Here is an 11,880-nt window from a genome sequence, read left to right on the forward strand (position 1 = left end):
TGGCTGGTGAGTTGTGACCTCTGGAGGGGTGGCCAGCGTTCCTGACGGTGAGTCACTGACCAAATTCTCCATTTGACCAAAATCCTGAGCATGGAAGGGAAGCCACAACCAGGACACAGTGAGGATGTGGGGCAGATGGGGGTGGGAGTGGAGACCATCCATTTGGGCTGTCGGTAGGTGCTCTCCTGGGCCAACCCTAGTCCTGTCCCGAAGCCCTGAGCCACTTCCTCACCCTCGGTCAGCTCAAGGACCGCAGGTTGGGCTTGGATAGCCCTCACTATAAACTTATTTATAACTCTGGTACCAGCAACGGGACAACACAGGAACTTCCAGGCTCCACTAACCCATCGCCGTGTCTCCAATAAATCACAATTAGGGCTCAGAAACCTGCCAAGGCAACGTTTACTTCCTCTATCGCTTCCTGGTATATGGGAAAGGGCAGCCTCTGCCCAGGAGGAAGGTTGGCAGCTTGTTTGAACTTATGACTACGGATATTGGGGACACCTGGCTAACTCCGGGACACCCAGGCACGGGTCAGCACCAATGCCATCACTGGCTGCAATGGCAAGGAGTGGGCAGGCACCTTCTTTTAGCAAAAAGCCAGCCAGGAAACAAGAGGGAGAAAGGTGGCTCCCCGCTGGGACCCCTGGGGACACTGTGGGATGAGAGCGCTTTCAGCCCAGATACCCAGAGGGAACACTGGGCAGCCGGTTGGACCTACCCATGGCACGTCCCCAGTTACAGGTCCCCCGGGATGGAGCACTTACTTGCCCCAACCCTTTCCACTCACCGTGTCCGGGGGAGCTTCAGGAGCATGGAGCTCAGCGGCCTCTCAACCTGCAGAGGGGACATCCCTCTCCCTGCTGGGAAACAGGGCCGGAGGTTGGGGGAGGAACCAGGCAGGTAGGGCTAATGCAGCAGCCAAGCCTTAGAAACACCACAAATCCCATGATTTTAGCTCAACTGACCACAGCTGATGGTTAAGTGCCTCCTCCCACCACACTGTGGGGCTGCCAGGACCCAGCAGCATCTTTGCCAGGGTCTTGGCTCCGTTCACCACCCCCCCGCCAGGAGCTGCCCACCGTGTCACCCCAATGCCAGAGCATCCATCCCTCATGCCAACCCCAGAAACGGAGTGGAAATGCTGCAAAATTATCCCTTGAATGTTTTGTGTCCTCCCCTGTGTGCCATACCCTGTCCCTGCCATGTGGTCTCCTTCTCTCCTTCCCTAAAATCCCTCTAATTTAGGATTAAATCAACCCAACCCGAATGCCTGTGGTGGCAGGGCTCAGTGCCTGGTGCAGGGAGAAGGGGATTTGCTCTCTGGTTTTAAGTTTTCTGTTACAAAGAACTCTCTAAATAGGTCCTTGCAGAACCATGTGTCTCCAGAAGTCAAGCCCTTAAAGAAAACAAAACTCAACAGTTTTTAAGAAGGGTCCGTAGCCCCAAAATCCTGATAAAATATTTAAATCCTAGAATTATGCTGATGGGCTTCTGCTATTAACGCTGTTAATCAGCAGCACTGCTGCTCCCAGCTCCATCACGGCTCCCAGCAGGGTGTGGGGATCCAGTGCTGCAAAAAATCAGGTGTTGACCAAATGCCCTGGTTTTGCTGGGAAGAGAAATGCTTTTCTGCTCCTTTTTATTGCTTACAGGGAATTAATGCCAGAGTCCCCTTCACCCAGACACAACAACATCAGGGTCCTGAAATGCCCTCCCAGCTCTATCCCTTGCAACAGCCCAACAGCAGCCGCTCCCTGTAGAAATACAGCATAGAAATAGATGTCTTTCTATCATCTGTCCCTAACCCAAAACTGGCTTTTTTCCCCTCGAAAGCAGCTCGGCAGCAGGAGCTCAGCCCACAACGAGAGCCTAGAGCAGCCACGGCACCTGGGCAGGAGGTTATTTTTAATCTGATTCTTAACTACATCTGAGGCTTGTGATTAAATAAAGCCCCGGACTCTCGGCAGGGTTCCGCGTAGCGAGTTCAGGGCTGCCCAGTTCTCTGCGGTGTCTCTCCCACTGCCATCTGCCGGTCACCGTCCAGCAGGAACGGCCGTGACCGTGACCTGAAACAACCCCTACGGCAGCTGGCTTTCCTGCCAGAGAACTGGTGCCGCTGGGCTCCCGCAGCAGGGTTTGGGGGAGAAGGGAAACGTGGAGCTGCAGGGGCAGAAGGACGGGGAAAAAAGCCAAAAGCAAAGGTCCGACCCCAGCGTGGCTCCCATGCTGCGAGTTTGCCCATTTTCTCCCCGTGCTGCTGGCGGCTGGTGACGTTCTGCAGTGAAAATGCTGCAGAAACACAGGATCTGGGGACACGCACTCACATTGAACTCCTTTCTTTGCTGTAAAGATAAAAAAGTGTGTGTTTGGGGGTGGGGAGAGGGTGGCCGCTGGGTCTCTAAGATCAGAAAGGCTCCAGCCCCAGTTTTGATCTCTTTTATTTGTTTTTTTTCCTCCGAGCTCTATTCCTCTTGCTTTCCTTGCCCAAGAATTCCTGGTGGGGACACATTTTTGCTCTGCACTCGGGGAATGTTCCCTACGTCATCCTCAATCTCCTCCTCCTGCTGCTTTTGCACGGGCTTAAAAATATGAATGTTACAACCTTGCGAAAACCAGCCCCCGGATGCTTTTGGGAAGTCAAAAAAAAACTCCCGTCAGCAACCCCAGAAGCCACGTTGTCTTTTAGCAATTCCACCTAAGGACACCATCAGGAGGAATCTACAGATGGAATATGCAGACCCTCAGCCTCCAGGTCCCCCAGCGAGACACCGCACGCCCCACAAGAGACTTTCACAACAGGATTTATTCAGTGCACGCTCTGGGGATGCACAGGACACAGCGTCACGGGGGAGGACACGAGTATTGGCCTTCAGGTCATTCTCCACCTCCTCTCTTTAAGAAACCAAAGGATGCTACAGCCAGAGGAGGGACTATGTCTCCTAGTCCCTTCCACCGCTCTGCAAAGCTCGTCACGTATTTAACACACCTTTCTGGGAATCCTCAGGTGAAGGACATGGGGGAATAAAACACACAGTGTCCCAGACAACCAAAGCGGTCCTCCAACAAGTCCTGGAACCACCAGTAACCTCTAACATCATCCACTTGGCTCTCTTGAGCTCAGTTTGTACCAGTGCACGTGATGACTTGTTTCTCCTGGACCAGGTTCCACCACACGCAAAGTATACGTCAACCAAGATCGGGATCTAAATTCAACTACGCTTAAGTTATGCAAAGAAGGAAGCCATGCAGAAGGAAGCTGGATGAAGGAGCCTCTTTAGCACTGAGGGTTTTTCTTCTGTGCGTGCACACGGGTGCAGGCACACGCGTAAAATCAAGTCATGGCAATGGGCTAACTGTGGAATGGGTACAGGCGGCAGAGAGGAGGAGGAAGGGAGGAGGAAGGGTTGCAGAGGCGTGAGGAGGAGAAAGGAGTAGATCTGGGTAGTTCTGGCCACAGCGGTACCAGAACCAGGAAGGAAATAGAAATCCCCTCCTGTGGGAAAAAAAGCCGCTCTTCTTGGACATGGAAGGAAGAAGCTTCTCCAAAATGGAGACAGACACATCAAGAGGGGAAAAGCGTATTTTGGTTAGAAACTCATCCTGACAAACGCCAAACCCCACCACCGCATTTCATCTACAGACAAACACCAAAACCAATGACCATGTCTCATCCCCACTTGGGTTTCCAAGCCATTCTGCTTTCCCTGGGGACTCGGTGCAGCGGGGCCCGCCAGCCACACAAGTGGGTGGGACAGCTCATCACCTCCAGTTTGAAAATGGGACCAGAAGCCCAGGCTGGCTGGGAAGAAAGGAGAAGCGTCCAAGGTCACCAGCATTATGGCAGACACCCTCCTGCCCCTGGGTCTCCTTGGGAAGGGGACCAAGTTCCCATGGGACTGCCAGCTGCCCTGGGCTCATCGGGGTTGGAGCAAATAAGGCAGCATAAGAAGAGAGCGTGTCAACCTGAATCGTCCATGGTGTCTCCCAAGCCTACCAGGGTTGTGGAACAACCAATGCTGAAGAAGCCTTGGTGACTGGTGCAGGGACAGCTGAGAAAGACCATTCAAAGCAGAGGGGCCACCAGGATGACACCGGGTAGGAGGAAGAGTGAAAGCCCCAAGGAGGTACTGTGGGCTCCAGCCGTGGGCTGATCCATGCTTGTCTGGTCTGAGTTTGTCTCCAGTTCCTCAGTGTCCAGGGCACCTGCTGGCAAGAAAAGAAGAAAACATGGAGTTAGAGGAGAAGATCTGGGCAAAAGAGAAACTCCCGCTCATGCAGGTCCATCAGTGACGTGCACCAAGACACCACGAGGCGTGACAGAGATGGTGGGTTAATGGGGAGCAGGCTGGAAACAAAACCATGCTTCACACACGAGACATCCAACTGGCCCCCTTCAGTGTTAGAGTAAAGAGTGAGGAAAAGGGTTGGTGCCACACACGAGAGGAGGATCCGAAGGACCAGCTCGATACTGGTTCCTCCCAAGCGCTCTCCATGCTGCTTGGGGATCACTGAACGTCTGAGTGTCCATGCCAGGACAGACTCCACAAGTTCCTTACCTGAGAGGGAGGTCTGGAAAGCAGGGCTCTGCCCTTTTTTTTCTTTGGAAGATGACGTTAAGCGCAAGAAGGTGGGCTCTTCAGGGCTGAAGACCACTGACTTTGAGGGGGTTATGAGCTCAGTTTTATTGAAACCTAACTTGGTCTCTGGAACTATTTGGCTGAGGGATGGAGATGGACTGGAAAAGGCTGATTTCTCTTTCCCGTCCTCTTTGACACCTTTATCTGTTTCTGGGACTGATCTGGGGCTGAAGGCTGTGCCCATGCTTTCTAACAAGGCCGGATCCTCTGTAGTTAAGGGACTAACAGGCTCTCCAGTGTCTACCTCTACTTCTGGAGATACTTTATAATCCAGGTCTAATGTAGGCTCAAAGGAAAGAGTTAGGCCTGTTGCCTCAGTAGGATCATGTCTTTCTGTTTCAGTGGGTTCTGGCTTTGTGGTTGTGGCGGTTTTTGGTTCTGTCTTTGCTGTTGTGGTAGGTGCTGGTGTTGTAGTGGTGGGTTTTGGCTTTGCTGATGCTGTAGAGGCAGATGTTGGCTTGGCTGTAGTGGTGGTAGGTGTTGGTGTGGTGGGTGCTGGCTTGGCCATAGTGATGGTTGTGGTGGGTTTTGGTGTGGTGGCCATTGGCTTGGCTGTAGTGGTAGTTGTGGTGGGTTTTGGTGTGGTGGGTGCTGGCTTGGCTGTTGTGGTGGTGGTGGTGATGGGTTTTGGGGTAGTGGGCGTTGGCTTGGCTGTTGTGGTGGGTTTTGGTGTGGTGGGTGCTGGCTTGGCTGTAGTGGTAGGTTTTGGGGTGGTGGGTGTTAGCTTAGCCATAGTGGTGGTTGTGGTGGGTTTTGGTGTGGTGGGTGTTGGCTTGGCTGTAGTGGTGGGTTTTGGTGTGGTGGGTGTTGGCTTGGCTGTAGTGGTAGGTTTTGGGGTGGTGGGTGTTAGCTTAGCCATAGTGGTAGTTGTGGTGGGTTTTGGTGTGGTGGGTGTTGGCTTGGCTGTTGTGGTGGTTGTTGGCTTGGTGGTAGTGGTAGTTGTGGGTTCTGGTGTGGTGGGTGTTGGCTTAGCGGTAGTAGTTGTTGTAGTGGGTTTTGGTGTGGCGGGTGTTGTTTTGGCTGTTGTGGTGGTTGTTGGCTTGGTGGTAGTGGTAGTTGTGGGTTCTGGTGTGGTGGGCGTTGGCTTAGCGGTAGTAGTTGTTGTAGTGGGTTTTGGTGTGGCGGGTGTTGTTTTGGCTGTTGTGGTGGTTGTTGGCTTAGTGGCAGTGGTTGTTGTGGTGGGTTTTGGCATGGTGGTTGTTAGCATGGTGGGCTTTGGTTTGGCGGTAGTGGTGGTGGGTGCTGGCATGGTGAGTTTTGGCCTGGCTGGGATTGTTGTTGGGAGTGTGGTGGCAGGTTTTGGCTTTGCTGTCATTGTGATGGGTACTAGTGTTGCAGGTTTGGGCTTGGCTGTGGTTGGGAGTGTGGCTATGGGTGGTGGCTCGGCTGTGGTGGGGAGCATGGTTGTGGGTTTGGGCGTGGCTGTAGTGGGGAGCGTGGTTGTGGGTTTGGCCATTGTTGTGGTGGGCACTGGTGTCATGGGTTCTGGTTTGGCCGTTGTTGTGGTGGGCACTGGTGTCGTGGGTTCTGGTTTGGCCATTGTTGTGGTAGGCACTGGTGTCGTGGGTTCTGGCGGGACTGGTGTCGTGGGTGGTGGCTTGGCCGTTGTTGTGGTGGGCACTGGTGTCGTGGGTGGTGGCTTGGCTGTGGTCGTGGTGGGCACTGGTGTCGTGGGTTCTGGTTTGACTGGTGTGGGTTCTGGTTTGGCTGTGGTCGTGGTGGGCACTGGTGTGGGTTTTGGCATGGCTGTGGTTGGGGTGGATGGGCTTGCCTTTGTTGTCACAGGGGCTGGAGTGGTTTCTTCTACAGTGGGTTCTGGTAAGAGATGAAAAGTGCCGTGGGTTAGGGCCGGAGCAGGGACCTCAACAGAGCCCCTGCTCTGAGCAGGGCCAGCAGGAGCCCGCCGGGGGGTGAAGCAGCAGCCGACCCCTCTTAGGTCACTCTGGGCCATCCCCTACTCTGGGATTCCCAACCTGGAGACACCTCATCTGCCTCACACAACCTCCTGCCCCTCAAGGGGCATCTTCATGGGGATCAATTGCTGGCTAAAGGGGGTGCAAGGTCCTTGTCCGATCCTCCTCATCTTGAGGCAGCTTAGGGGCTGCCATCGCACCTGGTGTGTCACGGCCCAGCCCTGGAACTGCTGGTCCAGGGCTTCCTGAGAGCTCCAGGAGGGTTCAGAGCTTGGACCTCAACCCAGGGGGCTGAGTCCCAACAGCCTGTCAAGGGACACGTGCCGCTTCGCTGCACTTACCACACAGGGAGTTGACACAGACTCTGCCCTCGGGACACTGCGAGCAGGAAGGTCCTTCCTTGTACGGCTTTCGGCCTTTCATGTTACCCCTGGAAGCAGAAGACGCCAAGAAAAAGAAGGTGTGAGGAGAGGGGGAAACACCCATCCCACAGAGGGGATCTGATTCGATGGGAACATCCCAGCCAAGGAAAAACTCAGGATTAATGGAAAAACCAGGTCTTGGTCTCCTGCCACAGACACTCAGTGCCGTTCGCTCAACAGCCTGACCCCAAGGCTGCCAAAACTAGTGGAGACAGCTCCATGGACCAGATCCTTCACCACCCCTTAGAACTGAGCCGTTGATGGGCATTGGGGTGGGAACAAAAGGGAGACAAAATCACCAGACCCCCAAGAAACTCTGCAGTGACTGGTCGCTCTCGTGGGCCTCACCAGCTCCAAGGAAGTGGTCCCCAAGGCTGGTCCCAGGGCTTTGCAAGTGGGCACCCACCTCTCCTCCCACATCCAACCCTTCCTGCTGGGCCAAACGTCCTTCTCCACCCCAGGTGACCACTGCTGCCACAGGGAAGAACAAGGCACGAAGCAGGGAGCTGCCAGTTGTACCCTCAGCATCAGCCTTGGGTGGCTCTCGGTGGGGTGCTCCTTCCCAGGGTCTGTGCCAGGGGCTGGACCAGACCTCGGCAATCGCAATCACGGGCAAGGATCACCAGACAACCCTTCCTTCCTTTGTGACCAACCCAAGATAACAAAGGCCTTTCTTGGAATTGCTTTTCTTTTCTTTCTGGACAAGGCCAAATCCTGCTCTGTTGCAGGGACTGAAGGAAGGACGTTTCCAGCACAGGAACCCCGCCAAGATGCACCAAGCCCTGTGAGCCGTGGGACTTACGGAGGATAATAGTTGCAAACAAGCAGGTACATGTCCTCTGTTTCAATTCCTTCGATCTTCTCGCAAAACTTTGACCCGCAGCCGATCTGATGCGTGCTTGCCCAGACCACCTACGGCAAAGACCAGTGCTGAAGGTGAGGTGATTGGGTGAAGGCAGACGCCCTGTTGGCAACCTGGCCCTGGCCTTGAAGGCTGCTCTATCACCACACCAATGCCCCCCTCATCTCTGTTCTGTGCCCCAGATCCCACATCCCCACCCTGCTTTAGCATTCAGGGTCCTGCCCCTTGCCCCTCTCTGGGTCACCTTCCCAACCTCAGGCTGTAGCCCACTTATCCAAGCTTTTCTACCACAGTCCACCCAGGTAGAGCATCACCATCTTGGCTTTGGTTCTGGAACCTTCCATACATCCATCCTCATATTTACCACCACCTTCTCTGCTCCTTGCTCCCACCCAAGCTTTGAAGAAACACTGAGACCTCCTATCTCTGCCTAAGACCTGCTGGAACCCAGCTCTGCTGAGGAGCCAACAAAGGGCTGCAGAGCTTGTTTAAAAGAGGTCTTCTCCAAAAAGGCTGGTCACAGTTGGTACCATGCCCAGGTTCCCCTATATCACTGTGATTCCTACCTGGTTCCCCAGCCTTTGCAAAGACTCTGGGAGGAGCTGGGGCTTTGGTACAGCTCCTTTCCCAAGAACCCCATCCCTCCACCCCACCAGCTCAGTACCTGGGTGTAGTGGCCACACATCTGCCCGGGGACACACGTGGTAGTCGTCAGGTTGTAGTATTTCTCCTCCGCGTTCCAGTCTTCTACTGCGAACTCCAGGTCCAGGGTTGGGGCCATAGCGAAGAGGTTTTCCCCTCGTCGGCCCCTCTCCTTGTTGTGGTCCCAGATGCACTTCTCTGCGTAGGCTTGAGCAAAGGCCTCCAGCTCTGTGTCCCAGGTCTGGAAGGAGCTTGGTGTCAGCATCCAGAGAGGGACACCGGGCTCTCCGACATATGCAAGGACGTGTACCAAGGACCCCTGGGCTCTCTGAGCAGTTTCCCCCGTTCATGGGTAAAATTCAAATTCCTACTTAATGCGTGGCACTCTCTTGAGCGTCCTCTGAGAAGTCCTCAGGAGAGGGGAGCTCCTCAGTCAGTCCCAGTACAACCCAAACCTGAGCTTACAGGTCAAACCGGGGAAGGTCAGCGCATCAGCACGACTCTCACAACCTCGCCCGGAGCATCTCTAACATCATCACGGACCATCCTCAACTCAGCGCAGAGAAACCGTAAGGTTAGATGGAGGAAAGGAGGAAATTCACCCTGGGTCACACAGGAGGGGTCATCCCTCTGTGACCGGGGTGGGGATGGGAGGAGAGCAGGACACATCTCCCCTGGCACAAAGCCTGGGAGCACACGCTCCAGGGAACCATCATCTGTTTGCCTGGATCCAAGACGTGGCCGGTGGCTGCCAGGAGCCCCCTCCGAAGTAGCACCACCGCCAGCTAAGCCCATCAGCCTTTGTCCCCCGACAACCACACTGATATGGAGGAGGAGGAGGAGGAGAGGTTTTCTCAGAGAGAGACACGCGGGGAACCCTATGCTGCAGCTGTTTGGACCGTCCTTGCTCCATTTGATGGAGATAGCAGCTCCTGTGATGGGCTGGAAGGCAGCCCAGCAAACGGCGGGTCCTGAAGGGGGACCTTCCCAAACGGAGCCAGGGCTGGATCCAAAAGGGGACAAAGCACGGCCATGGAGCAGGACATGTCACAGGGCGTCGAGGGGATGTGGACAGACCCCCCCAGCAGCAGCGCAAGGGACCCATGGGGGGAAGTAAACACTGAAATATCTGGATGGGGGCACGGAATGTTGGTCAACCTCCCACCGTGGCCCCAAGCTGGGCTGAGAGCGATGGCTAGAACCCCAGGTTGGGGAGCGCACACCCCTCTGGCACGGAGCTGGGCTCCGTAAACAGGGACTCGCACCTGCAGGATTTGCCTCGTTAAAAAAGAAAAGTGGCTTTAGGCTGTGTATAACACCCCCCCACCTCCCCCACCCCTAACTATTTCCACAGCAACCAGAGCCATGTCCCAAACAGAAGCGTGGGGTGACCTCAGCCGGGCACGGTGCCACCGCAGCAGGTGAACCGGGAGGCGAAGGCGGCCCAAGGAGACGTCCCGGGAGGGAGGTGAGGTTTTCTCATGGAAAACTTCTACCAAGAAACCGTCAGGGCTGCTGAAAGCTGAACAGTTGCTGCGCTTCAATAATAATAATAATTAAAAACAAAGCCTTTGGCTCTGGGCTGCGAGCGGGTCCGGGGTGTTTAAGCAGAAATAAAGCACGGCTGCGGCAGGGAGCATCTCAAAGCTCATGATCTGCAAGCAGAGCTTCAGTCTGAATTGCCACTGGCTTAAGGACCTTGAAAGACTGTTTCCCTGGGGCTTTCTCTAAGACTATGGCTCCAAATCCTTCATTCTCCCAACTTTTCTCCACTCTGGTGGGTGTCCGTGGGATCATGGTGCTCGGGGTTCTGGCTCTGTCCCCTTTGAGTCTGAAGGCACTGGTCAGCCCTCCTATGCCTGAATATTGCTTTTTGCTTCATTTACCCGGGAAGCTCCCGTTTACCAGCCCACGAAGGTTTAATTCAGGTTGGGCAACTTTTGGGCCAGGCGGAGAGGTCTCCTCCAAGCACACTGTGACCGAAAGAGCAAAGCGTTCCAACTATCCACCATAAACAGTTGTTGTCCTCCCTCCTCCTCCTCCACGGGCATTGCAAACAGTGAAAAAGATCACGTGGTGCAAGATAAAACACAATAGCCAAATTTTAATCAAATCAAGGGTCTGAATAAGACAAAAAGCAGCGCCAGCTCGAGAGCTTGTGTTTGCTGCCACTGCAGCTACACGTGATGGTGCAGAAGCCTGACTCAGTTTCCCCAAGGAAAATGGGGGATCCCTCAGCTCCAAGAGCCATGCACGAGTCATGGAGGGGATCAGGAGCACGATGGAGAGCCCCAACAACTGAATGACCTGGTTGCGATGTTTGAAGTTCATGTTCCCTCCTGTAGCTAAAAGCCCTGCAGAGGCAAACGCCCCCGACAGCAGGATTCCCCCTCCAGCCCACGGCGGTGTCTCACCTGCCTTTGCTCCCCATCACGAGGAGCGCTCCCGTGAGTGGGACCTGCAGGGCTCCCACACAGAGCATCGGGGAACTCAGATCACACTTAGGAACTTCCACAACCAACCAAAGGCAACTCTACAGGTGAAAGGAAACTCCTCTCTCTAGAGGCAACTGAGGGAACCCCTCCATCCATACCTGGCTGTAACCCCACAGAAGAATTGCTCTGTCTCCCCTAAAAAAACCCCTGATCCCTCCCAGCATTAAGATCGAAGCTCGCGCTACACAAACACCCTCTGACATCCCCCTGCAATAAAAGCCACTCACCATCTTCAGCATGTCCATAGCGGGAGGAGAGACCTGGGAGCGGTATTTATTGTGCCCATCCAAGATTATCTTCTTTTCTTCATCGCTCAGGGACCAGCTTGGCTCCAGCGCCGTGAGGAGCAGGAGAAGGGGAGGAAGACCCGAGCTCAGCATCGTGCAGCCAGCTTCTGCTCTCAGCAGCCCACGGCTCTGGCAGTCACATTTAAAGCACCTCCCAAAAGCAAGGAACACCCAACAGCTTGAAGATTGGGGAGGAAACGTATTTCTTTATTAGAGCAGAGTCCCGGAGCCACGCGGAACACACCCATCTCACATATCGGCCCTGATGGAGAAGCGGCCGGTGCCAACGAGCCTGCAGGGTCCGCTCCCCGAGACAGACCCCGGGTCCGATTCCTAATCCCCGGATCGGCATTTTCATCCCAGCCTCTGCTGCTCCAACCCTCAGACATCACCTCAGCCCTCAGTTACGGCTCCTCTCTTCTACCTCCTGCCTCTTTTCTCTTAAATCTATAATAATAATAATAATAATCATCCCTAAGAAGCCAGCAAAGCCCTGTTTTACCCCAGGGTCCTCCTCCCCTGTCCCTGGGACACAGCTGCGTCTCGAAACGAAGGCAACGAGATGCAACTGCTGAGAGCGGTTTGCAGCGTAGGAACTCCCCAGCTGGGGGTCAGAGCC

General features: G+C 54.7%; 2 protein-coding genes across 2 annotated transcripts; both read right to left on the reverse strand.

The window, feature by feature from the left end:
* Positions 1-2,794: 2,794 nt before the first annotated feature.
* Positions 2,795-6,378, reverse strand: LOC141475223 (uncharacterized). The gene is made up of 2 exons (XM_074163471.1): positions 4,560-6,378; positions 2,795-4,209 (listed from the first exon to the last, which is right to left on the reverse strand). The coding sequence occupies exons 1-2, from the start codon at positions 6,178-6,180 to the stop codon at positions 4,067-4,069; spliced, it is 1,764 nt and encodes a 587-aa protein (XP_074019572.1). The 5' UTR covers positions 6,181-6,378; the 3' UTR covers positions 2,795-4,066.
* A 484-nt stretch (positions 6,379-6,862) lies between these two features.
* Positions 6,863-11,370, reverse strand: PI16 (peptidase inhibitor 16). Its single transcript, XM_074163541.1, has 4 exons — positions 11,202-11,370; positions 8,502-8,720; positions 7,778-7,887; positions 6,863-6,983 (listed from the first exon to the last, which is right to left on the reverse strand). Exons 1-4 carry the CDS (start codon positions 11,352-11,354, stop codon positions 6,863-6,865), a joined length of 603 nt encoding a protein of 200 aa, XP_074019642.1. The 5' UTR covers positions 11,355-11,370.
* Between the last annotated feature and the right edge of the window lie 510 nt (positions 11,371-11,880).

This window comes from Numenius arquata, chromosome 24 (genome assembly GCF_964106895.1).
Source record: "Numenius arquata chromosome 24, bNumArq3.hap1.1, whole genome shotgun sequence".
NCBI classification, from domain to species: domain Eukaryota; kingdom Metazoa; phylum Chordata; class Aves; order Charadriiformes; family Scolopacidae; genus Numenius; species Numenius arquata.